Below are 25,712 nucleotides of genomic sequence, written 5' to 3' on the forward strand. Positions count from 1 at the left end.
TGAATTTTCTCCCACCCCTTATGTTGCTCCTTGATTTCCTTAATGTTCTCATCTTGCATCCTTGATTTGGATTTATACTCATCTAGTTTGCTTTTCATCCTGTCCCTTTCTTCTTCCAACCACTTATTCTCCCTCTTGAGCTGTTTTATTTCATTACAGGCAGATTCATTACTCACTTTTAATTCTGTGATTTTCTTGTTCATCACTGCATGTACAAACTTTTTCCAGTTTATTCCATAAAATTTTGATCTCGTATTCCAGCTCTATGGTCCGTTCCTGTAACTCTCTAATTACCGCCCATACCTTTTTTAATTCCTGGACATTCCTCCCCGCTGTTTTCTCTACTCCTGCTACTCTTGTTTGGTTCAGCTTAGTACTTCCATTTCCCACATCATCTTCGGAGAAGCCCATGAAATCCCTCTCGCCAGTGTGTGTGTGTGTGTGTGTGTGTGTGTGTGTGTGTGTGTGTGTGTGTGCCAGTGGCCGTGCGACTTTCAACCTTCAGTAAAGAGGCAGACCAGCACTGTAACCGAACATGTTCTCATGGTTTGTGGTCTCTTCGATGGTGGTTGCGGTTGGGCAAGACTTAGCCCAGTGGCTGCGCAACTCTTGATGTTCAGTGGAATGGCGGACAGGCGCTGTCACCGAACATGTACTCATGGCTTGTGGTCTGTGTTACAATCTCAGTGGCAGTTACGAACGAGTTAGCCAGGTGGCTGCACGATACTGGACATTGGGTGGGGATGCGTACGGACATTTTGACACCGCTTGTGTGTTACAGTCATATTGCTTGGGGTCTGGAGGTTCATTGGGTGTGATCGGATGAGTGCGCAACTCTGACCATTCAGTACACGGGAGGACAGACATTTTAGCTCTGGTTGTAGGTTACGGACTACCGTACTTCCCACTCTCACGGCTTGAGCCCAGTGGCCACGATACCGAATGTTCGGACATGTCAGCTGGCTGGTCGAAGTTCTCGGGCACTTTTACATCCAGAGGAGTAGACTGTAACATCAGTCGAACAGGGCAGTACTCCCGAGGTGGATGGCAAGCTGGTGATAGGAAGAGCTGGAGCTCCCGTTTCACTGGCCCTCAGGACTTGATCCTGACCATCCCCCTTTGCTGAACATTTTCAGTGCATTCATTTATATAGAGAGTAGGCCACCATGCTCTCATAATACCTCTACCTTCAACTGTCTACACGACACTACATGCGCATAACATATCGCACCTTCTATTCACTCTCTTTAGCAATGGTCACTGCAGTGTTACTATCAAATGAGGTGGTACCTCGGAATGCCACCACCGGCAGGGTAGGGCTGGCGTCAGAGGGTTCTCCCGGTCGCCATCAAGCAACTGTGCTGGCAGCAACTCTTGCAATTTCCAGTGATGCTCGTCACCAAAGAAATGATAGTGCGGCCTTATTCTTCACCAACATCTGCGGCCTTACCACAAATTTAAACTCAGTTCATTTTTTCCTTCAATCCATATCCCCTCTGGCCCTTTTCCTCACAGAACCACAAATCTCACCCTCTACTGATATATCCCCATTTTGTTTTCCCGGTTACCATCTCCTCACAAATTTCCGTAACAAGGTCAGCACCTGTTGTTATATCAAATCCCAATATGCAGTTAACACTATTTGAACCCGCCCCGTCCCGACCACTTTCTCACCACTGGTACCCCCCAATCCCGACCATTTTTGGACCCAAATTTTTTTTGCTAAAACTTTCGCTTTTGGTCAGAAACAATGGTCAGTCACGAAGAAATTGTTCCCCGGGGTCCATAATTGCCCTGAACAGGTATGCCTTGGTCACACCTGGCACCGTGTTCTCTGTAGGTGGTCTGAGCCTCTAACGTTTTCTATGGTATTATAAGTCTGGGAAACCAATGAAAGTAAGTAGATATGTATTTATTACAAACATATAAACATGTGATAAAAGAGTAAATTGGATTTTATACAAAAATAGAGCTGAAATAAGCATTGTACCATCGTGCGAAACGAACAAAATCGGGCAGACTGGTTACGATGAATCGCTAACATGCCAGAATCATGATAGATATCATTTTTTCTACTTACATAATACATCTACAATAACATTATACCATTTTACATTTTATTGAACTGTTTTTATGTATTCACAGGCCTTTCGATAACATTTAGCGTAATGTTAGCGCTTATTTACGTAGTGAGTGAACTCGCTGTGACTGTTGTTTCAACTCATATTGTGTTTTTTCTACTTACATAATACTTTCCTAATAACATTATACACTTCTCAACTTTAGAGAACTGTTTTGAGATAGTTTCAGGCCTTACGTAAATATTTAGCGTAATAATAGCGCATAATAACACACACGGTGAAGTCGCTATGACTACTATTTCAACTTACAACCTATTTTTGTACTTATATAATAATTCTCCACTAACATTGCACATGTTTACACTTGATATAATTGATATCACATAATTTCAGACCTTACGATTCTACTGAGCGTCATATTATCGCGTACTTACACAGTGAGTGTTATCGCGATATCATTTGTTTCATCTTACACTAGTATTCAACTTATAAATTACCTTACTACTAACATTACAACCTTTTCCACTTTATATAATTCCTATCACATACTTACTGACCAGAATATTCTACTGAGCGTAATATTTTCGCAGATTTACACAGTGGGTGTACTCGTGACATCAATTATTACAACTTACACTATTTTTCAACTTATACATTTTATTCATGCTAACATTACACCCGTTTCCACTTTATATTCTTGCTATCACATATTTACTGACCAGAGTGTTATACTGAGCGTCATATTTTCGCAAATTTATACAGTGGGTGTAGTTTTCATATCACTTCGTTCAACTTACACTATTTCTCAACTTATACATTACTTTCCTGCAAACATTACACCCGTTTCAAGTTTATATAAGACTTAGCACATACTGACTGGCCTTACCATTATACTGAGCGTCATATCGTCATCCCACACAGTTTCAGTAGTGTAGGAAGTTATGGTACTCTCTGAAACATGGCTGAAGGCACAACGCAACATTGGTGGTGGTGGGGGAGGTGGAGAGTGGCGCCTTTCATCACTCGCACTTCTCTTCCCTCTCCCTTTTCCTTTACCCTTTCCCTTCCCTTTCCTTCCTTTCCCCACATCCTGGGGCTGTGTGGAGGAAGTTTGGGAATATTGTATGGCGAAAGACGTGCTGGGAAGTGGCTCCACTCCTCTCCCCTAGGCCTACGTGCACCACGTGCTCGTGCTGCCTCCCTCACACCACTTTCCCTTTCACCCCGCACTCCCACCACACCACTTTCGCCTTCCCCAGACAAAACACTAGGCCATATTTTATTTGCCTTCTCGCCCCACCTTCTGATCCTCGGGGTGAGATTTTTTCCTTCCCCAACCACAAGGCAACATCACGTCCTAAGCCGCCGTCATCATCATCGTCCTCATCCTAGTCCTCATCAGAATCTCTCTCTAGGGGATGGAGAGAGGTCCATGCAGGTGTTTTGGGTGCAGGCTGGCCTTCCCTTGCCTTATGATACGTGACATACCGCTTTTTCCGGGGCGAAGGGACCTCCTCATCACTGCTTGTTATTTCCTCCTCAGGCTGCACATAATCTCGATCCACCACATCATCATCAAGTGGAGAATCACTATCTCCAGTGAAGGCATCCAGGGCGGATTGTATTTCGTCGTCTGAGAGACCTTTACGTGCCATGTCTGACCTGGGGCACTGCTAACAGGTGAGTGACCGAGACAAGGGCGAGCGCAGGTCACACGGGGTCTGGGACGCTGCCCGCCTGGCGGCAGGTAGGGGAGGCTTGGGTAGGTGGGCGAATCGAAAATCTCGCGCGAATTTTGAAAATTGTGGAAATTATGAACCTTGCAATTGCAGGACGTTGAAGTACGTCAACGGGATTATTAGTGACAAAACGTGAGGACGTGGAAGTACGTCAACGGGATTAGCAGTGACAAAACGTGAGGACGTGGCAGTACGTCAACGGGATGCCACGGGTTAAACTTCACTTCATCCAGTTTTGATTACTCATTTTATAAACTAAATTATCAAAATATTACCAAATATATCCGTGTGGACTATCGCTCCTCCAGTGCTTCTTCGGAATCCAGTGTACAGTACAATCCCAGTTAACCAGGTGGCTTGGGGAATTTACCTTCCCGGTTATAGATTTTTCCCGTATTTCTGATTTTCAAGTCAAATCTATACAAAGGCTATCACAGCAGTAAATACAGTTCAGGTACTCACCAGTCACATTAGGGGTTACACTAAGAGATTCTGCCTGAAAAACTGCCTTGTAAACACACACCATGGTCATAACGGACGTGCGTGCAATGTCTAGCAAGTTGCAGTACTGCAAATTGCACCAGTCCATTGTTTACCGAATTACTGTATTCATTATATGTACTGTACTCATAAAATTTGAAAAATAAAATAAAGAAATAAAAGCTTGAACATTTATTAGTGAACTGATGATGTGTTAAGACTGCACTGTAGAATTATCACGACACCTGTGCCCCCACGTGAGTTTGTTTACGTTTCCGACTGTTCTTCTTCTTCCCCACTTGACCTCCATCACTCCACCCCTCACCCGCCACTCAGCTGTTTTGCAGAAAATAAAATAAATGATGTATGTATAAAATGCAGGCTTATTATTTATTTATTTTTCTTCCAACAAAGTAAACTTTCATTCTTATTAACATTTATATTCAGCCATTAATGTTTTATAATGTTCGCCTTTTTCAAGTCGGTTGCATATGTCCAGCTTCTGTTTCAAGGTAAGCACGATACGCTTACGTTTAGTTTGCACTTTAGGCATTTTGGAGTGTACAAATTACCGTCTATCAGTGGAACACAATAGCAAGAGAGCTTGTTTACTGTCTGGTGGCAAAATGCAGACTGATGATTTTTGGATGGTGTGGAGGATGACTGAATTCAAGTAGGGGAAAGAGGGGGAGAGGAGGGGTGGTTAAGAGGATTTGCTAGAGATTTACATTAGCCGGAAATGCTTTCACCTCGCTTTGTCTGACTTCACCCAGCCTCGCGTGACACGATCAAACGGCGGTTTGGCGGTCCATTCAAATTGGCGCACTGTTATAACTTACTGACATTTTTACCAGCCCTTGAATTTTCCTGTTGTTCTGAGTATTCCGTTTGTCTGGATACCGGACAGCTGGGATTGTACTGTATTTGATTCCATATCCACACAGTTGAGCAACCTTAACTTTGCCCTTAGCTTAGCACCAAAATTACCATTTTGGGTGATTTTAACATGCATAATGTTGAATGGATATTGCACTCTGCCAGAACTGATGACGCTGGTCTAGAGTGCGAGCTGTTTGCAGAATTGTTTAACCTCAACTAGCTGGTAAAGCAACCAACCAGAATACCTGATACTCCTGACCATAATGCCCATCTCTTGGATTTATTCTAGACAAATAATTCAGATCAATACAGGATAGAGGTACTGTCACCACTTGGATCCTATGACCACAATCTCATCAAAGCCTCATTAGTTAACCCCCCCACACCTCCCTGTTCTGAACCTGTCAGGATGACCCGATGGCACTTTGATAGGGCAGACTGGGATGGATTTAGAAATTATCTTGCTGACATTCCATGGCAGTCTTTCTTCTCTAGTGATCCCAATTCTACCGGGTCCCATATTTGTGACTTAATACTAGCTGATATGGATTTATTCATACCAAGTCAACAGTTCACTAAAAGATCGAACTTTCCAAAGTGGTTTGATGGCAACTGTGCCAGAGCAACGGCCCAAAAGTCAGTGGCATATAACTCTTACTTAAAATTGAAAACATCTGAATCATTCTCTCATTTACAATTGCTAGAAATCATGCAAAAGCTGTAATAAATCTAGCTAAATCAAACTTTCTTCAAAAGCAAGCATCAAAACTACTTTACAGCCCTAATGACAATAGAATATTCTGGTTAACTCTTAATTCTTTCAATAATAACTTTAACAAGTCATCATCCATTCCCCCACTACAATCTTCAGATGGCAACATTACAAATGACCCACGTGCAAAGGCAGATATTTTTGCCAGGGCATTTGCCAGAAATTCTACCACAGACGATGCCAGCCAGAATGTCCCAGTACAAGAACTTGACTCTCCCGAAACTGTTCCACTTAAAATACAGACAAGATACGTAAAATCCATGCTAGACAATTTACCTACAAACAAAGCTACAGGCCCACATGGAATTCCGCCAATTGTTTTGAAAAAGTGTTCCCCTGAACTTGCCTCTGTTCTAACTAAATTATTCAGACTATGTATACGTACTTCTTCATTCCCAAATTCATGGAAAGAAGCCAATATCCACCCAATTCCGAAGAAAGGAAGTTCCTCTGACCCCTCTGATTACAGACCAATAGCAGTCACATCTTCTCTTGGTAAGGTATTGGAAACTTTAATTAATAAGCACATTGTTAAACATCTTGAATCCAACAACTTAATTAGTGATAAACAATATGGTTTTTGCCACGAAAGATCCACCATTGACATATTCAATCTCCTAACTCATACCATCCATCAATCAACTGACCTACATGGAGAAACTCATGCAGCAGCCCTTGATATTTCTAAAGCTTTCGATAGAGTATGGCACCGTTCCCTGCTTTCCAAACTCCCTTGCTATGGACTAACATCTTTTGTTCCTTTGATTTTCTCATATCTCAGTAACAAGAAAATATGAGTAAAAGTAGATGATGTATTTTCCAATTTCCACTCAATTAACGCCGGCGTGCCGCAGCGATCAGTTCTGGCGCCAACTCTGTTCCTGGTTCATACTAATGATCTCTTATCTGTCACCCACAATCCCATCCACTCATATGCAGATGACTCAACACTACATAATTCATTCACACTCAGACATCCATTTACAAAGTCTAATATCTCTACCTCTCAACTCAGTACAGCCATCTCCATAAATCAAGACCTATCTACAATCAGTGAATGGGGACAAAACAACCTTGTCTCATTTAATGCTAGTAAAACTAAATATACATAATTTACTAATAGTCAGATACTGCCAGATTCGTATACTACCTTCAGTACTACTAATATTCCTATCTCCAAAAGTATCGAAATTCTCGACCTCTCTCTTAACAATGCCCTCAGCTGGACCTCTCATGTTAGATCACTTGCTAAAACCGCCTCAAAGAAACTTGGACTAACATACAGAGTCCGTAACTTCTTCACTGACGAGCAGTTAGCTGTGATTTATACAAGTCATGTACGCTCTCAGCTTGAATATTGCTCACCGTTGTGGAATGGATGTGGAGAGGTTGCATTAAAACAATTAGACAAAATTCAGAACAAGGCTGTTAGAAGTATTAACAACTCTATCTATCTATCTATTGCCAGACGCCATAATCCGGTAAGGGGTGGCCATTTGACTTTGAGTTAGTTGTTTTACGGGGAGGGGTACTAACCCTCCACCAACCCACTTGTTGACACGTAGGGAGCACGTTTGGTTTGGTTATACGGTTACCACCCAGCATTGTAAATGGTTTCTTGGCTTACAGGAAACCATTAGGCTTGTCACTCAATGTAAAGCCACCTGTAAAGGAAAGAAAAGCAATAAGAAGTGACAGGAAAGATGGGAGAAATAGGAAGAGAGGAGGACAGGCACAGAAAAAGAATGATAAAGGCTAAGGAAGAAGTAGGCAGCACTACATCAAGTGAGTGGATGATGGTTGCCACCACCTACCATTACAAATAAACTACCTCCCCTACAAGTAAGAAGGAATGTTGCCTCCCTTGCATTACCAGGTATTTTACAGATATTTTTATGGGAAATACTCAGACGAAGTTGCATCCATGGTGCCACCTCTCCATGCCTTCCCTCATGCTACACAGGCATCTGGTTGCGCTCATGACTAGAATGTCACTCAGCCATATTGCAGAACTTCTGCCTATCAGAATTCTTTCATTCCCCATACTGCATCTCTTTGGAACTCACTTCCCCAGAGTTGTTTCCCTCCAAACTTCAACCTACAGCTGTTCAAGTCTAACTGTGACAGATATTTTATGAACAGAGGACACCAGTAATCTGGTGTATGGATTATTTTTTCCTTCCTATGTTCTGTTATTTATTAAAAAAAAAAAAAAAAAAAAAAAAAAAAAAAGATAACAGCAAGTAAATTCAGATAATGGCTTAATATAGCCAAGGTCCAGTGTCTGGATAATGAACATCTGGATAATTGAGGGATCACTGTATACTGTATACTGCAACTCTTTTTAAATTTCGGCAACAGTTAAACAACCACAGCCTATCACATCTGCCATCACACTAATATCAATCATAACAGGACCTGTGAGATTTACGTAAATGCAAACACAAGACCTCACCTATAACCTTCATTGTTGTTAATCTTCCTTTCTGGCTCTGTTGATTGTGCCGGGTGGCTTGAATTTTCCTTTACGGCAGCTGCAGCCTGCTTTCCCTTCCCAATTCTTGTTAAGCCTTGATTCTCTGTCACTGTCATTTCTGGTTTCATTCTTTTTGCTTCTGACTTTTCCTGATGCAAAGTTGGAGGAGTCTGACTGGGAGACAAAAAGGCAGCAGGAACTTTTGGGGAGGTGAGGTAGCTTGGAGGGTCAGGGATATCTTGGTTGAAATTGTGAAGATGGTGGGTTGAACTATGTAAAGATGGATTGTAGGATGAATCCAAAGCACATGCTCCTTCCAGTGCTGTGGCCCCTACCTGTTGTGTTTAAAAAATCATACAGTAAAGAAATAATAACACTGTAATAATAAATCAAGAATATACCACTATACATCCCCCCTACAAGAACTAAAAACAAGTAATTTTTTATATCTTCCTTCTGCCTATGGGTGACTCTACACTAAGTGACATGCCAAATGGTTTCCTGTACACAAGGAAATCATTAACTATGCTGGGTGGTAACCACATAACCAAATTATGGCACCTGGTGGTTTAGTGGGCAATTAGGGAGCTCCAATTGGATTGGGCCTGTGTAGGTTTATATCCGAGGGATGGTTTGGGTTTATCGCTCAAGTTATGGGACTCAGGGATCAGTGAGGCTGGTCACTTTCATCTTCAATGTCGGGACCACATTGCCTAGCCCCAGGCTCCTACGCTCCTCATGGGATGACATAGGATTGGATGATGGATGCATGGATTTTTTTGGGAGTTAGAGATGGGAAGAATCCAAAATAAACCCTACCAAAGTTCACATAACAAAACAAATTCAAACTAAAGATTCATTTATCCTGAGATGCTTGCACATGTCACTATAAAAAAAGAATGGAAATTGTAGGAAGAGGGACAAAGTTGAGGAAGACTGTTCCAGAGACCTGGCCACTTGTATAATGTACATGAAAAACCAGGAATACAGGGCAAATCTATCATCAGAGTAAGTCATTACAAAATTCACAAGGCACTGTGACCTATCCCTGTGGTTCTTGATGTCCTGTCTACTAGTGCTACATGATGTGCTTCCACTGAGAAATGAGCTGAAGGCCCCACTCCTGTACGGTGTGGCACACACTGCTACAGCTTCTTGCATGTACACACTATCTTGATGCAACTTGAGGAGGAAGAGGGAGCAAAGGTATCTCTGGCATTTTTTTTTTTTAATGCAGATAAGGAAGAATCCAAGGCTATAAGCCTGCAAAAATGGTCCTGTCTAGAGAAAACTGGTCAAGAGGGAGCCAAATCAAGATCCATTAATTCTAAAATGCTTGAACACGGTACAGTACATTAAAAATACTGGAAGTCATAGGCAGAGGGAAAAACAGACTGAGCAAGGCAGTTTCAGAGATGAACAGGTGTATACTGTACATGAAAGACTGAGTATATCAGTGAACCTTTGCATTAGAAAGCTGGTACACAATGGCCATGAGGAACGTCACCATGCTCTTCAGCTTGAGGCAAGAAGCAATGTATCCTTTTCTCAGCTGCATCTGGGCTTGTTCCTAACATCACCATTCAAAATGTATGGATCATGTTGTATGATGGTTGAACATCTCTTCTTCAGGGTGTCTCTAAAAATATTAGTGGGAAGTCCTTCACATGTAAGAATTATCAACAAATATTGCTTGCTATGGGAGAGAAGGGGATCTACTGCACAAGCTAATTACTAAAATGTCCACAAGACACAAGTCAACTGTCTAGATAGGGTCATTTCTTTTCACTCCAGTGACCCTGACCATGACTTTCTGAGCTTGACCTACATGTGGTCAATAGCTACAATTACAGTACAGGTTTCTAAGCCAAGGCTTTCAACAGCTAAGGAATGAATTGATGGATGGACAGACAGACACACATGACCAAAAAAATTATCCACCCACTATGCAGTTGGTAAGATTTCCTTTGAATTACAGACATTACACAGAAAATATACATCACAATGTATGAGTAGTACTCCCTAACAATGCAAATGGCTTAACCATGATCTACAGCTTATGATTCATACATAAATTATACAAATTTCACATTCAAAAGCAGACATACGTCCAGTGAAACTCACAAGACTGTTTGACATAACCGGCTTATCACGACGAGAAGGTGTATCATGTGATGGGGGAGTTTGGTTGCTGAAGTCAACATGACTGGAATCCATGCTTGTATCCTTGTTGGGGTGGATAGTACTATGATTCCTTGATGCCTCAGTTGCTGATGGTTCAGTTTTGCTGCTCTCAGTAGGTCGCTTGCTTCGGAAGATGCCAGTGATTCTGCGTTCATCAGCAAGGAGGAGTTGGCGGTACTTGGCAGGGACTGGAAAGTAAGAACTCAGGAAGTATGTTTTACAGTCTATACTGCATTAACCTTAAGAGGTTTCTGGGCTGGGCATATTATATCTGTACTAGAGTCAGTTGCTCTCGCGCTGGCCTACATCTTCGTGCCGCAATATTATTGTTTGATCGCTCTGTGCAAAAACCCTTTTCATGATAGAATGTTGGTTGTGGTGTCATATTAAAGCTGAATAGTTGTACTTTATAGTAATATGTTCAAAAAAGGAAAACAAAGAAAACAAAAAGTCAAAATGACGAGTTAAAGTGATCCGAAAACCAAGAATTTTATACCTTGCTGTACAAAAATATTTACCCCCCCCCAAAAAAAAAACTAATTTAAGATATATAAATCTGGTTTAAACCAAGCAAAACTACAATAAATTACCTTTACAATGATATAGAGATTATGGTTACTTCGTCATTTTATTGGGCGACAAAGTGAATGGAAAAAGATGCACAATTTTTTATGAGTCTTGGCAGCATATTCAATTTGCAATCTTTCTCATTTGATCAGTCAGAGTAAATGTACTTTTTATGACATGATGCTGGTTGTGCTGTTATTTTCAAGCTGAATAGCTGCACTTTATCACAGTATGTTCAAAAATGGAAAACAAAGAAAATAAAAAGTCAAAATGACAAGTTGAAGTTAGGTGAAAACCAAAAATTTTATTCCTTGCCCCCCCCCCCCCAAAAAAAAAAACTAATGAAGGTATATAAATCTGGTTTAAACCATGAAAAACTACAATAAATTAGTTTTACAATGATATACAGATTATGGTTATTTCTGCATTTTATTGCGTGGTAAAGCGCAAGGAAAAAGATGCACAATTTTTTACGAGTCTCGGCAGCATGTTCGCTTAGCGATCTTTTTATTTGATCGGTCAGAGCAAGCACATTTTTTATGAAGGGATGTTGGTTGTGGTGTTATTTGAAGCTGAATACTTTTACTTTTATGTTGTATTTTCAAGAATGGAAAACAAATGAAAATAAAATGTCAAAATGACAAGTTGGAGTAAGATAAAAACCAAAAATTTTATACCCTGCCATAGAAAATATTATTCAGCAAGAAAAAAAGATTTATAAATCTGGTTTAAACCATGCAAAACTACAAAACTACTGCCTACCACACAGATGGCAAGCATTCCATGACATCATGCCTGAGTCTCTTTGCCATGACACATAAATGCAATTTATGGTAAATTTTATACAAAAGTATCTTAAAATGACGCATAAGCGAGTCATCAGAATCTCTGAGACTGGACTTGAAATGACTCTAAAATGCATCATCTGGATCTATCTATCATCAGACACCTCAATCCCGTATGGGGTGGCCACAAACAAATCGCCTCCACGTCACCCTGTCCCCCGCCATTTCACTGCTCTGCTCCCAGCTCACACACCCCTCACTCATATACCTCTCCACTCCATCCCTCCATCTCATCCTTGACCTCCCCCCCCCCCTTTCCACCTCACTCACATACACTCTCCTTGTCAGTGTCTCACTCACCATCCTCTCCACATGGCCAAACCATCTCAATGTGTTTCTCCTAATGCCTTCTACCACATCCACATCCACATCCACACCACAAAGCTCCTTCAGTTCCTCATACGTCAGACTGTCTCTCCATGTGACTCCACATGCTCCTCTCAAATAACTCATTTCCACTGCTTTCACTCTTGACTTCTGTCCCTCCAACAAGGTCCAAGCTTCACTTCCATATGTTAGAGTAGGTATCACAATACTGTCAAGTAGTAACTTTTTCACTTCCATGCTCACTTCCCTGTTTCTTATCACTGCTTTCAAAGAACCAGCAACCTTTCTTCCTTGTTGTACTCTTTCATGCAATTCACCCTCTAATCTTCCATCCTTGCTCATCACACTACCCAAATACTTAAATGCATTCACATTTTCCATTTTCTCCTCATCCAACCTCACTGTACATTTACTGACTTCACTTCTCTCAAAGACCATACCTTTACTCTCAACATTCACTTTTAGATTCCGTTTCTTACACCCTCTCCCAAACTCATCCACCAAGCCTTGCAGCTCCCGTTTGTCTTCGCTTAACAACACAGTATCATCTGCAAACAACAGTACAGGGCCACTCTCATTAGGGCCACTCCAACAACCACTGTCCTACCTTGTATCTCTTTTATAACCCCATCCATATACAGACTGAATAACCATGGAGACAGTACACATCCTTGTTTCAATCCAACCTTCAGGTAGAAAAATTCACTCAGTTCACTATCCATGCGCACTGCAGCCTTAGCACTCTCATACATAATCTTCACAGCATTCAACAACTTCCCATCTACTCCATATATTCTTAATACTTTCCACAATCCTTGTCTATCCACCATGTCATATGCTTTCTCCAAATCCATGAAGGCCAAATACAACTTCTTTCCCTTCTCTAGAAACTTTTCCACTAAAGATCTAAGAACAAATATCTGATTTACACAACCTCTTCCCTTCCTAAAACCTCTCTGTTCTTCTCCAACTAATTCTTATGTTATTTTCCTAACTCTGTCAATAAGTATCCAATCATATACTTTTCCTATTACACTAAGAAGACAAATGCCCCTACAATTACCACACACTTTTTTCTCCCTTTTTCCTTTGTACAAGGGAATAACTATACCTGACTTCCAATCCTCCGGGACTCTATCTTCCTCCCAGGCCAATCTGCACAACTTCCTCATCCACTGTACTACTATCTCTCCCACATGCTTCAGCATTTCACCACACACTCTATCAATTCCTGGGGCTTTCCCCACTTTGACTTTCTTCATTGCTTCCAGAACTTCCATCCTAGTGATTTCTTCCTCTCTTCTCACCTCCCTCCTTCTCCCAGCCATTCCCCAGCCACTTATACTCATATTACTTTCATTCTTTATATTCAGCAATTCCTTAAAGTGTTCTCTCCATCTGCTCACTTTTTCTTCCTTCTCCTCTAGTAATCAACCATTTATATCTTTCACTCCTCAACTAACTTCATTGCCACCTTGTCTAACTCTCTTTACCTCTTTCCAGAACATTTTCTTACATTCCCTCCACTTTACACTCAAATTCCTTCCAAATTCCTCATCCACTCTCTTCTTACTCTCTCTTACAAATCTTTTCACCTCTCTCTTCCTCTCTACATACAACTCTCTCTTCTGTCTTTCAATGTCTTCCATGCCCCTGTTTCTCATCCACTAATTACATGCTTCCTTCTTTTGTGCCACAGCCTGCCTCACCTCTTCATTCCACTATGTTTTTCCTTGTACCCCCTTTCGTCTTCTCTTCACCCCACACACCACCTCACACGCTGCACAGATTTCTTTTGTGAATATCTTGCATACACTTTCCACGTCTCCCATCTGCTCCAAATCATATTTACCCAATCGCTCCTCCACTTCTCTCTTATATTCTGCCTCTTTCCCATCCTCCTGGAACCATTCCACTCTCCTTGCATATACTACTTCCTCCTCTTCCCTTCTTCTATTTCTCCATTTCAGTTGTACAGTACCTTGATTCTAACCACCACCATGTGGTGGTCAGAAAGTCCACCCACCCAACCTCTATGCGCTCTTGCATCCATACACACCTTCACATCCTTTCATCCACACACACATAATCAATCATTGCCTTCTGTTCTGGAACTCATGGGGTTACATAAATAAGCCAGCTATTAAGTACAAAATCTGAAATTAATTTCTCTGTAATAAACACTACAAACTAAGAGAAAACATACTGCAAGAAACAGTGTTACTAAAAACCATATGCTTAACCCCACCATGATGAACATGTGATTTTTATTTTATTTTTTACTATTTTCAGATAATTTTATACAGCTTAGGAAAGATTTTTCACAGTGAAGAGATTGGATATAGTCTTTGTTAATCCATTTTACTATCAGGGTGCTCTCAAAAGCTGAATCAATGCATTTGAGACATCATTATGATCATCATCAACATCTTCCCACCAAAAGGAGGGTTGAGCTTTGGTTCAGAAAACAAGAAATAAAAAATCATGATAGAGAAAGAACGAATGAACAGTATGCCCCAAGAAATGGGACACACACTCATTCACCCATTATTCAAACTCCCTGAGGGAGTAGGCTGTGGCTCCAGCAGAACAGGGCGATACTCCCAAGGAGGATGCAAAAGCTGATGACAGGAAGGCCTGGAGGTCCTGTTTCACTTGCCTTCAGTTGTAGTTCCTAATCACTTTCCTTTGCTGACCTTTTTAAGAATATGGCAGATTTCTGGGGGGGGGGTGACGGGGATTCCGCCGGCACAGATCATGGGTCCAGGGCGAGATGGGGCTCGGACCTGTGCTAGAGGGTACAGGGCAATGCGGTTCCCAGGCTGCCGCTTCCGCCCAATAGAGAGGGGACCGAACCTGGGAGTAACGCCCCAGGAGGCTGCCCTATCATTGGGTGTATAATGGGGGGATAGTTGCAGTGCCAAGGCACGCTTGGAGGGTGTTCCTGCAGCTGTCCTGGCAGGGTGCCCCAAGGCCACTACCATAGCCACTGTTAAGCTGGTGGGCTAGGGTTCCCAGATCCATTGCCTGGACTTGGGACTGTGCAAGGAGTGGGGCCTTTGGTATGTCTATCCCCCTTTATTAATCCTGACTATGACAGAACACAAGAATAAGTTTCAAAGCAAGAGTGAGGACAGCAAATCACCCAGGGGAGATGAGGGTGGGTTCATGGAATGTGGGAAGTTTGAGGGGAAGAGCGGGGGAAGTCGTTGAGGCATTCAGTAAGAGGTGGGTGGATGTGGCGTCTTTGCAGGAAGTCTGGTGCAGGGGTGGATCAGCCAGAAAGATTGTTGGGAAGGACTGTTGCTATAAGTTGTTTTGGCAGGGGGGAACAGACGGATATAGGGGTGTTGGTGTGATGGTTACGGAGAAATGGGTGGAATATGTTATGAATGTTATAAGAGCAAGAGATAGGATATTCGTAGTGAAAATTCTATTCGGCAGAAAGATAGCTGCAGTTATATAGCCATATGCTCCACAGGCAGGATTGGATGAAGCAGAGAAAGATAGATTTTGGGATGATTTAATATGTGTAGTGGGTGGTATGTGGGATGATGAGATAGTGGTTTTGGGAGGGGACTTAAATGGTCACGTAGGTGAAGCAGCACAAGGTTATGAGGGAGTACATGGGGGATGTGCGTATGGTATAAGGAATGCTGAAGGGGAAAGGATACTCGAGTTTGGGAAGGCAATGGACATGATTGTGTGCAACACATATTTTAGGAAAAGAGAGAGTAGGTTAATTACATATGAGTCTGGGGGAAATGGCAGTCAGACAGATTATTTTCTGGTTAGGAGGGCTGATAGGAGGTTAGTGAGGGATGTTAAAGGTATAGGAAGTGAGGAGTGTGTGTAGCAGCACAAATTAATGATTTGTGATATGGTGCTCAAAGAATGAGTGATGAAAAAGAGGACTTATATACCTAGGAGGAAAATATGGAAGCTGAAAAACCAAATAGTACGGGATCCCTTCTATAACGAGAAGAGGAGAGTGATGGCTGAACAGGGAAATGCAGACAGAGCTGTTAATGAACTGTACAGAGCCCTCAAGAACAATCTCTTGAGAGGAACTTATGTAACATGTGGTTGGAGAAGAGGACCACCAAGACATAAAGTAACTTGGTGGTGGGATGAGGGTGTAGAAGCTGCAGTTAAGGAGAAAAGAAGGCTTTTCCGGGAATGGAAGAAGGGTGGTGGCAAGGAGGAATACTTGGCTGCCAAGCGTAGGACTAGATGAGAGGTATACAGGGTGAGGTCTGAGTCACAGAGACTTTTACTTGATAACCTAAATCATGGGGAAAGGAAAAATATGATATTTAAGATGGCAAATAAGATGAAGAAGGATAATCAGGATATTACAGGTGAGCAGTGTGTGAAGAATGATGAAGGAAAGGTAGTGGTGAACAGTGAGGATATTAAAGATGCATGGAAAAAGCATTATAGCCAGTTGTTGAATGAGGAGTTTGACTAGGACAGAGAAGGTTTGGAGCCAGCAGATCCAGTGTTTGGCCCTTGGCCTTTGATACTGCTACTGTGAGTGAGGCAATAGGCAGGATGAAGGTGGGGAAGGCAGCAGGTGTGCCTGGGTTGACTGCCTAAATGTTGAAGCCCTCAAGAGATATAGGGGTGAGGTTAGTCACTGACCTGATAAATAGGATTATTTGTGAGTCTGTTGTCCCAGATGATTGGCTGAAGAGTGTAATTGTAAATGTGTATAAAGGGAAGAGTGATGCCCTGGAAAGAGGAAATTATAGAGGTATAAAGCTTTTAGTTCAGATAATGAAGGGAATGGAGAGAGTTTTAGAAGGTATGATTAGAGAAAGAGTGAATATTGATGAGATGCAGTTTGGTTTTATGCCAGGTAGGGGGATCACTGATGCCATATTCATTGTTCGACAGCTTCAGGAAAAATATATTGGTAGGAGAAGGGATCTTTATTTTCTTTTTGTTGATTTGGAAAAGGCCTTTGACAGAGTCGCTAGAGAGGTGGTGAAGTGGGCAATGAGAAAGCTTGGCTTGGAGGAGTGGCTGGTTAGGGTGGTTATGGCTATGTATGTGGGTGCTTGCACCCAGGTAAGAGTGAATGGAGATTTGAGTGATGAGTTTTCCGTGAATGTTGGTGTGCATCAGGGGTCAGTTTTGAGTCCCATGTTGTTTATCATGGTACTTGAAGCCCTCTCACATGACTTTAGAAATGGACTCCCGTGGGAGATGTTGTATGCTGATGATTTGGTGTTGGTTGCAGAGACCAAAAGGGAGGCGGAGGAAAGGTTTAGGAAAATGAGAGATGGTATGGGGGACAAGGGTTTAAGGGTAAATGCAGATAAAACAAAAGTGATGATATCTAGAGTTGGTGGCAGTACTGTCAAAGACGAGGGAGAGTGGCCACGTGCAGTTTCCCACACGGGCGTGGGAAGTAATTCTATCTTGTGTGGTGTTTGTGATAAATGAGTGCACAAGAGATGTAGTGGTATCAGAGGCAGACTGCGAGATAATGCTGATTTTATGTGTACGGCGTGTCGTGGAGAGCAGATGGAGATTGTCAAGCGTGAATGGATTGAACTTGCTGGTGAATCTCTTGAGTGTGTGGAAGAGTTTTGTTATTTGGGAGACATGTTGTGTGCTGGAGGTGGGACTGGAGTGAGCTCTGTGGCTAGGGTGAGAAGTGGTTGGAAGAAGTTCAGGGAGCTCTTGCCTCTTCTAACATTTAGAGGGCTCTCCCTACGTGCTAAGGGGTCTTTGTATGAAGTATGTTAGGAGTGTAATGCTGTATGGTAGTAAGACCTGGGCAGTGAAGGAGGAGGATATTCGCCGGCTCAGACATACAGAAATGACAATGACTAGAGGGATGCGTGCAAGGTCCAGGGGGGGGGGGGTTTACGATGGAAGAGTTGAGAGGTAGGATGGAACTGGAGTGTATTGCTGTTGTGATAAGGAGAGGTAGATTGAGATGGTTTGGACATGTGGAGAGGATGGGGGATGATAATTGGGTGAGGAAGGTGAGAAGTGTTAATATTGGGGGTGGGGTTATGAGGGGTAGACCGAGAAAGACATGGGATGAGGTCATTAAGTGTGACCTCAGGGTTGAGGGACTGAACAGGGAGGCTGCAATGGATCGTGCAGCGTGGAAAGCTGCCATTAGGTGACCAAGGCCGATGTATGCAAGCATGTTGGAGCCCTTAAAAACGAAACTATTACTAAAATGGCTACAGTCAGGATACTCTTCCAAACAAGTTTCTCTAACTGTCTAATGTACACTACACCACATGCATTTCACACATCACACACTGTACCCTACTAAGATACAGGGTTCGGTGCCAACACTGGCATGATGCCACAAAACTTTGCCTATACTGTACTACCTAGTGGCAGACATAACCAGAGAAGTGGGGCTGGCGCACTCATAGACTCCCAGTTTGGGCTCGGGAACATGCGGACGGAGATTTTGGTTCATTTCTACGTTTTCCTTTTTTCATCTATGGAACAGAGAGGCTGCATGATCACAAACAGCATGGAGTGCCACCATTAGGTGACCAAGGCTGATGCATTCAAACATGTTGGAGCCTTTTAATATAAACCAAGTAAAAACCTTAACTTCTCATGGACATAACCCTACATGCATATGAACTCCATATTATCTAGATGAGCAAGTCAATCCAACGACTATCAAATCAAGAAAAGGGATGCTGAACCTTTGTAATGTATTCTTCCAAACAAAACTCATCTAACCAGCTTAATCCCTTTTCAGTCCCCTAGCCTCATCAACCTCCATACCTGTTACCCACACAATTATCATATCTACCTACCTTCTTCATGACTTCCCAAGCTTCCACCTACCTTCAGATTCACTCACATATACAGTAAAAGTCCAATTATTCGGCAGCTGGTTATTTGGAAGATCCGATATTTCAGCAGTTTTGAGAAACAGTCCCATTTACAAAAGTCTTTGATTGTTTGGATGATATTCTGAATGATCCTGGAAGTCCAGGGAATGTTATTTGTAGGCCTACTGTGTAATTGCACTTGTATGTGTCCACTAATTTCCATATTTTTCAGATTCAGGTACAATACTGTATTAATTACAGCACTGTACAGTAGAGGCATACCTCAACTTAGGAACATACAGGTAATTGGTTCCAAGAGACTGTTCGCAAGTTGATTTTGTTTGCAAAAGGAAAATCTCTTATGGTACTACACACACAACATAAAAAACACTGTATTGTTCATTGCTCTGTCAGTAGGGACTTAAATGTTCTTAAGCAGTTTTTATTGTATCATGAAATACAAATGCATAAATTAACACAAGAAATACACATGAAAAACATACAGTATAAGACATATGGTAACTCTTTACCTACTATTTTCCGATGCCTATTTAAAACTGACGTAAGAAAATGGAACATTTGTCACCTGCAAAGATGTGGATGTGGCAAGCATTTCATTTTGTTTCATTACTTGTAAATATACATTGGACATAAGCGATAACAGAGTTATCTATTTTATAAACATTACTGTAGCTCACCTGAGGGCAGGTATGGCAGGACTTGCAGGAAGTGAGAGGAGGCAGGTGGAGGAGTGGAGTTAGTTGGAAGATGCAGGTGAGGAGAAAGCAGTGGGCGAGTCAGGATTTTCAGGAGAAGCAGGCTGAACAGATGTGGCTGAAGGCTCAGCAAAGGAGGTTGAAGGCTCAGCATAGGAGGTTGAAGGCTGTGGTTCGTCTAATTTTGTTTCCATCCTTGAGAAAAACCTCGTGACTGGCAACTGGGAAGCATTTTTCTGTTTCTCGTCAAGGATGAGACGATAGCAGGCCAAGATATCATGCACAGCAGCATAGACTCTTCCATTTATCAGCCATATGAAATGGTGTGAAAGTACTAAAAGCAGCGATCCTCTCTCCTCCAGGTGGACAAACAAAAACAAAAGATGGCAGGTTAGTCTCCTAGCACCCACACTGTCCCAAAGCGACCCGCCCTCGCAACTACTGACACCTGCCACATTCAAAAGTGGTCGCAACAGGCCGCTACAAGCTAAATTAGTTTTTCTTGGTTACGTTCATACCTATGAAACGTTCATTATTTTTCCGTGTTCACATCTTTGAAATGCAAGGATCTTGAATGCTCATAAGCTAAGGTATGTCTTTATCTTATAGTACAATAACCCCCCCCCCCCAACTAGTGAGGGTTATGTTCCAAACCTCTTCGTTAATTCTTGAGATTAGCCCATTCTTGACACCTTCATGAAAATGACATTTAAAAGTACTTGTGTAGCCTACAAGGCACTGATACAGTAATGCTTTACCCATAAATAAACATTTCTTGTTAAATCTGTTTCACTACTGTTTTTAGCTGTTCAGCTGTGACAACTCTGGTTTGATTAGTCAGCATAATGGGGGAAGGGTCTGTCCTAAGTGTTTAACCCATTATGTCAGGCATATATTTCCACCAACCCTTCTTCCAGCTGGGCATTTCTGAGAAAATCATGTTTTTTTGAATGTTCATATCTCTGCTAATCCTTAACCAAAAATAAAAAACTAAGTGTCATAATACTCACCAACCCTTCAACCTAAAGCTGATGGCCCCAGATTGTCCATGAAGTGTGTGTTGTCAGAGAGTGAGTGGGGAAATGGGGCAATTTTTGTTGTTTTTTTGCCTGTGTCCATATGCATGGCAGAGGTGCGGTGGCACAACTAAGTCTTATACCAGCCCTCCACAATAATAACACTTCCAGACGACCACACTCCATCACAAACACCATTTCCTTGTAGATTGTTCAAAAGTGTGGCATGATTCCTGATGTGAGTCTGGTAACCATTGCAACAACCTTGAGGCAAGCTGCCTCAGGTACAGGCCCATGCACCTGCTCACCACTCCACCAACACCGCCTTACACACACACACACACACACAAAGATGTATGTTTGGCTTGCATTGTCGCTCGATTCTAGCACCGCTGTGCCACTACAAGTCTGGGTATTACTACAATTACTACTAACTACCAACACTACAACAACTACAACTATTACTACTACTACAACTACCACTACTACAGTACAACTACTACTACTATTACTACTGCCACTACTACTACTACCACCACCACTACTACAACTACCACCACTACTACTGTGACATAAAACCTAACCAAAAAAAAAAAAATTGTGAACAAAATAGCTATTCACTTACTGTCCATAATTAAAAGTATTTACCACTACAATAAAATTTTTTCCCTGTGATTTGTACTTAACCATCATAACAAATATGTACACACACAAAAACTTTCAGTAAAAAATAAAGCACTGATTTCATCATGAAACAAACTTTCTGATTCCATTATTCACATAAATATACATACAGCAGTAAAACCATTTTCCTATCTATCTATCTACTGCCAGACACCATAATCCCGTAAGGGGTGACCATTTGCCTTTGAGTTATTTGTTTTATGGGGAGGGGCACTAACCCTCCACCAACCCACTTGTTGACACGTAGGAAGCATGTATGGTTTGGTTATCTGGTTACCATCCAGCGTTGTCAATGGTTTCTTGGCTTACAGGAAACCATTTGGCTTGTCACTCAATGTAAGGCCACTTGTAAAGGAAAGGAAAGCAATAAGACGTGACAGGAGAGATGGGAGAAATTGGAAGAGAGGAGGGCAGGCACAGAAAAAGAATGATAAAGGCTAAGGAAGAAGTAGGCAGCACTACATCAAGTGAGTGGATTATGGTCACCACCACCTACCATTTTTTTATTTACACAAAACCCCACATATGTACTGTACTAAACTAACACTAACTTATACATACGACCCTCACTTTTACAACTCGGTCTTTGGGTGACACTCAAAGAAAAAGGTGGTGCACAATGCCACCTGACATTCAGCAAACCATCACCTCATCATACGGCGCTGCTGTTGTCGGCACAACGAATCTGCGTAAACATAGCAACGCTGGAAGGCTTCTTTGCCTGCAGGTGTTGGAGGCAGCACTTCCATGTAATGCCTACTGAGGTAGTCCCTGCACTGCAGCATGTCAGGCAGCTGCTGTACACTGTGCCTCCATTTCCCAGCAGGCACTACTTGGCCATATCACTCCAGGAGGCTGCGAATTACATCCTTCTCAAATTGCCTGAGGGTTGTGCTTGTCTGTGTTACGTGCTTGTAAAGAATGAAGGCATTCAGTACACAGATGTCAAGTACATGTAAGAATGCCTTCTTGTACCACTTACAGCACCGCCTCAGACAGTTGACAGTGCCAATCTGTATATCAGATTTATCGATGAGTCGCATGTTGATGTTATAGTTGATAACTGCATTAGGCTTGAAGATTGGCTGCCTCGTCCTTTTAACAACCTTGCCTGTGTTTACCAGCTTACCTTCATGGACCATGGAGAGGACATTTACCTTTCGCTTATCGTGCCAGTGAACAGCAAGAAGTTTATCTGATTTCAAGGTTCTGCACTCCCCTTTCACGGTGCCTGTGGGAATGGATGGCCAATGTTTCCTCTACATGGATAGTGCCACACGATCCAATTTTGTGTTCTTGCAGTTCTTTGCAAGCCTTGGCGCCATGTAGTAATTATCGGTAAACAGGATATGGTTGCCACCAAAGTACCTGTCCATTAGTTCATTCATGACTGAGCCAGAGAAGCCATGGGGGTCGTCCTTTGATAACTCTGCATCACTTGGTGTACACACAATAAAATCTATCACAAAGCCAGTCTTGCAATCACACAAAACAAAAAACTTTATTCCAAACCAATGTTTCTTTGATGGTTTGTACTGTATGAAGACAAGATGTCCCCTGAACAGAACAAGCGACTCATCAATAACAACTTTTTGGAATGGTCTGAAATATGATCTAAATTTTTCCTTCATCATTTCCAAAATTGAGCGAATTTTCCATAATCTATCGCTCAGATGTGGACCCATGTTGGAGAGAAAGCCAGGTACCTTGGGATGTCAAGATACCTGTCCCATGGCGTAAACTTATCGAACAGAGGTGTTTATGCAATATTGTCCACCAACCAGTAGTCATATATATATATATATATATTTTTTATGAGAGGCATCAACACAGTCAATGCAAGCCAAACATACATCTCACTTACATTCGTCATTGTCCACACCATTTTCGCACTTTCACGAATGTGTGAGGTTTCACCCCAACTGCAGCAGTATTCCCTGAATGCACTGATTTCCTTTACAATGAAATCCACCCCTGTCATGGCAAAAAATTAACAGAACGGGAGTGGATGTTGCACTGCTAGGGAATTCTAGCTGCACACCTAAATCTGACCCATCAAACACAGGTACATCGGGCTGAAACCCTGTCCCTTCCTCCCAGATGAATGTTTCAAACGTACCTACCCTTGGTCCCTGCCTTGCCTACTGTGCACGTGGCCTGTCCCGTGCCCTGTCCTGGCCCCTTGCAGGGCGCCATGGTGAAGAATCAGGCAAATAATTACCTGATGAGGCAGGTGATGATGGTGGTGATGGTGATGATGCTGGTGACAGTGATCCTGGTGGTGATGGGGATGGTGAAATCAGGCGACAGCCACGTGTCTGTCGGCCATGTGGTGAGGCAGGCCGGCATGCCGAGGCAAGTGATGGAGCACGCCGGAATGATGAGGCAGGCCGGTGTGACAAGGCATGTTTTTTTTTTTTTTTTTTTTTTTAAATGTGACCGACTCTGGGCATAGGCTTCACAGCCTGCTTTCAAGGCCCAGTAGTCCTCCTACTTACCGCACACCTCTACATGTCACCACTTCGGCGCTAACACCAACCGTCCATATTGAATACATGCTAGGGCTGTCTCATACAGGACTGGTGTATGTGGTGAGGCAGACCGGTATGGCAAGGCAGGCCAGCATGGCAAGGCATGTGGTGAGGCAGACCAGCGTGATGAGGCATGTGGTGAGACAGGCCAACGTGATAAGGCAAGTGGTGAGGCAGGCCAACATGATAAGGCAAATGGTGAGGCAGGCCAACGTGATTAGGCACGTGGTGAGGCAGGCCAACGTGATAAGGCACATGGTGAGGCAGGCCAGCGTGATGAGGCATGTGGTGAGGCAGGCCAGCGTGGTGATGAGGCACGTGGTGAGGCGGCGAACGTGATGAGGCACGTGGTGAGGCGGGCCAACGTGATGAGGCACGTGGTGAGGCAGCCCAACGTGATGAGGCATGTGGCGAGGCAAGCCAGCATGATGAGGCACGTGGTGAGGCAGGCCAACATGATGAAGCACATGGTGAGGCAGGCCAACGTGATGAGGCACGTGGTGAGGCAGGCCGGCATGGCGAGGCAGACCAACGTGATGAGGCATGTGGTGAGGTAGGCCTGCGTGATAAGGCATGTGGTGAGGCAGGCCAGCGTGGTGAGGAACATGGTGAGGCAGGCCAGCATGACGAGGCACATTGTGAGGCAGGCCAACATGGTGAGGCAGGCCAACATGATGAGGCACGTGGTGAGGCAGATCAGCACAATGAGGCAGGCCAACGTCATGAGGCACATGGTGAGGCAGGCCAATGTCATGAGGTATGTGGTGAGGCAGGCCAACGTGATGAGGCATGTGGTGAGGCAGGCCGGTTTGTGAGGCACTTGGTTAGAAGCAAGACGAGTGACAGGTTGAGTGGTTAGTGGAAAGGCTAGTGTAATGGCAAATGAATGGAAAATTCCATGGAAGGAGTGGAGTCACCCACTTATGCGAGGCTTAGCCTGAAGCACTTCTTCCTCCCTCCCTCCTCCACCTCCTCCCTTTCACCACTCCCTAACTCCTCCTCCATCTTCTCCACCATGCCAATATCCCCCTCTCCAGGATCGTCAATATCCTCTGAACCATTCCCATCATTGGAAATGGCAGATGAACATACAGAGGCAAATAATTGCCACACAGTGGAAAACTCACAGTTAGCCTCCTCATCTGACGCATAAATTTCAACACTCATCGTGATGAGACTGCTTTCCTCAAAGGAAGAGTCACTTTCCCCACTCACAATTGGCAATAATGGCAAGTCTAATTGTCTCCTTATTGCACTATCACTAAAGCCTTTCCTTTTTGGGCCTCTGGACATCACTGGTATTGAAGTCAGCAGCTGCATGCGCTCCGGCGAGGGTCCGAACACAGGGAAAAATTTTTATGTAAGTCTATCCACGATGGAGGTATGCAGGCAACTGGAGGGTGACTGGGATGCGTGACGGAGGGTGGCCAGTGGCTGTGTGTGGTTGAAATAACCAGCTGAATATTCAAGCAATGGCGAGAAATACTAGATCATGTATACATGTCACCCGGACATCCACGGGTTGACATACAGTACATACATGACATCTGGATGTGATGGGTTAATTAAACTTTACCTAACCTAGTTTAAC

General features: G+C 43.0%; 1 protein-coding gene across 1 annotated transcript in view; it reads right to left on the reverse strand.

Annotated features, from left to right (window-relative positions):
- LOC145393964 (uncharacterized) overlaps positions 1–25,712 on the reverse strand; it is a 337,089-nt gene that overhangs the window by 251,750 nt on the left and 59,627 nt on the right. The window contains exons 3-4 of the mRNA XM_080267940.1: positions 10,552–10,799; positions 8,407–8,762 (exon numbers count right to left, since the gene is read on the reverse strand). Coding sequence (XP_080124066.1) covers positions 8,407–8,762; positions 10,552–10,799 — 604 coding nt within the window. The remainder of the gene's footprint in view (positions 1–8,406; positions 8,763–10,551; positions 10,800–25,712) is intronic.

This window comes from Coenobita brevimanus, chromosome 26 (assembly GCF_032717465.1).
Source record: "Coenobita brevimanus isolate Jiangsu-jjx chromosome 26, ASM3271746v2, whole genome shotgun sequence".
Classification (NCBI taxonomy): Eukaryota; Metazoa; Arthropoda; class Malacostraca; order Decapoda; family Coenobitidae; genus Coenobita; species Coenobita brevimanus.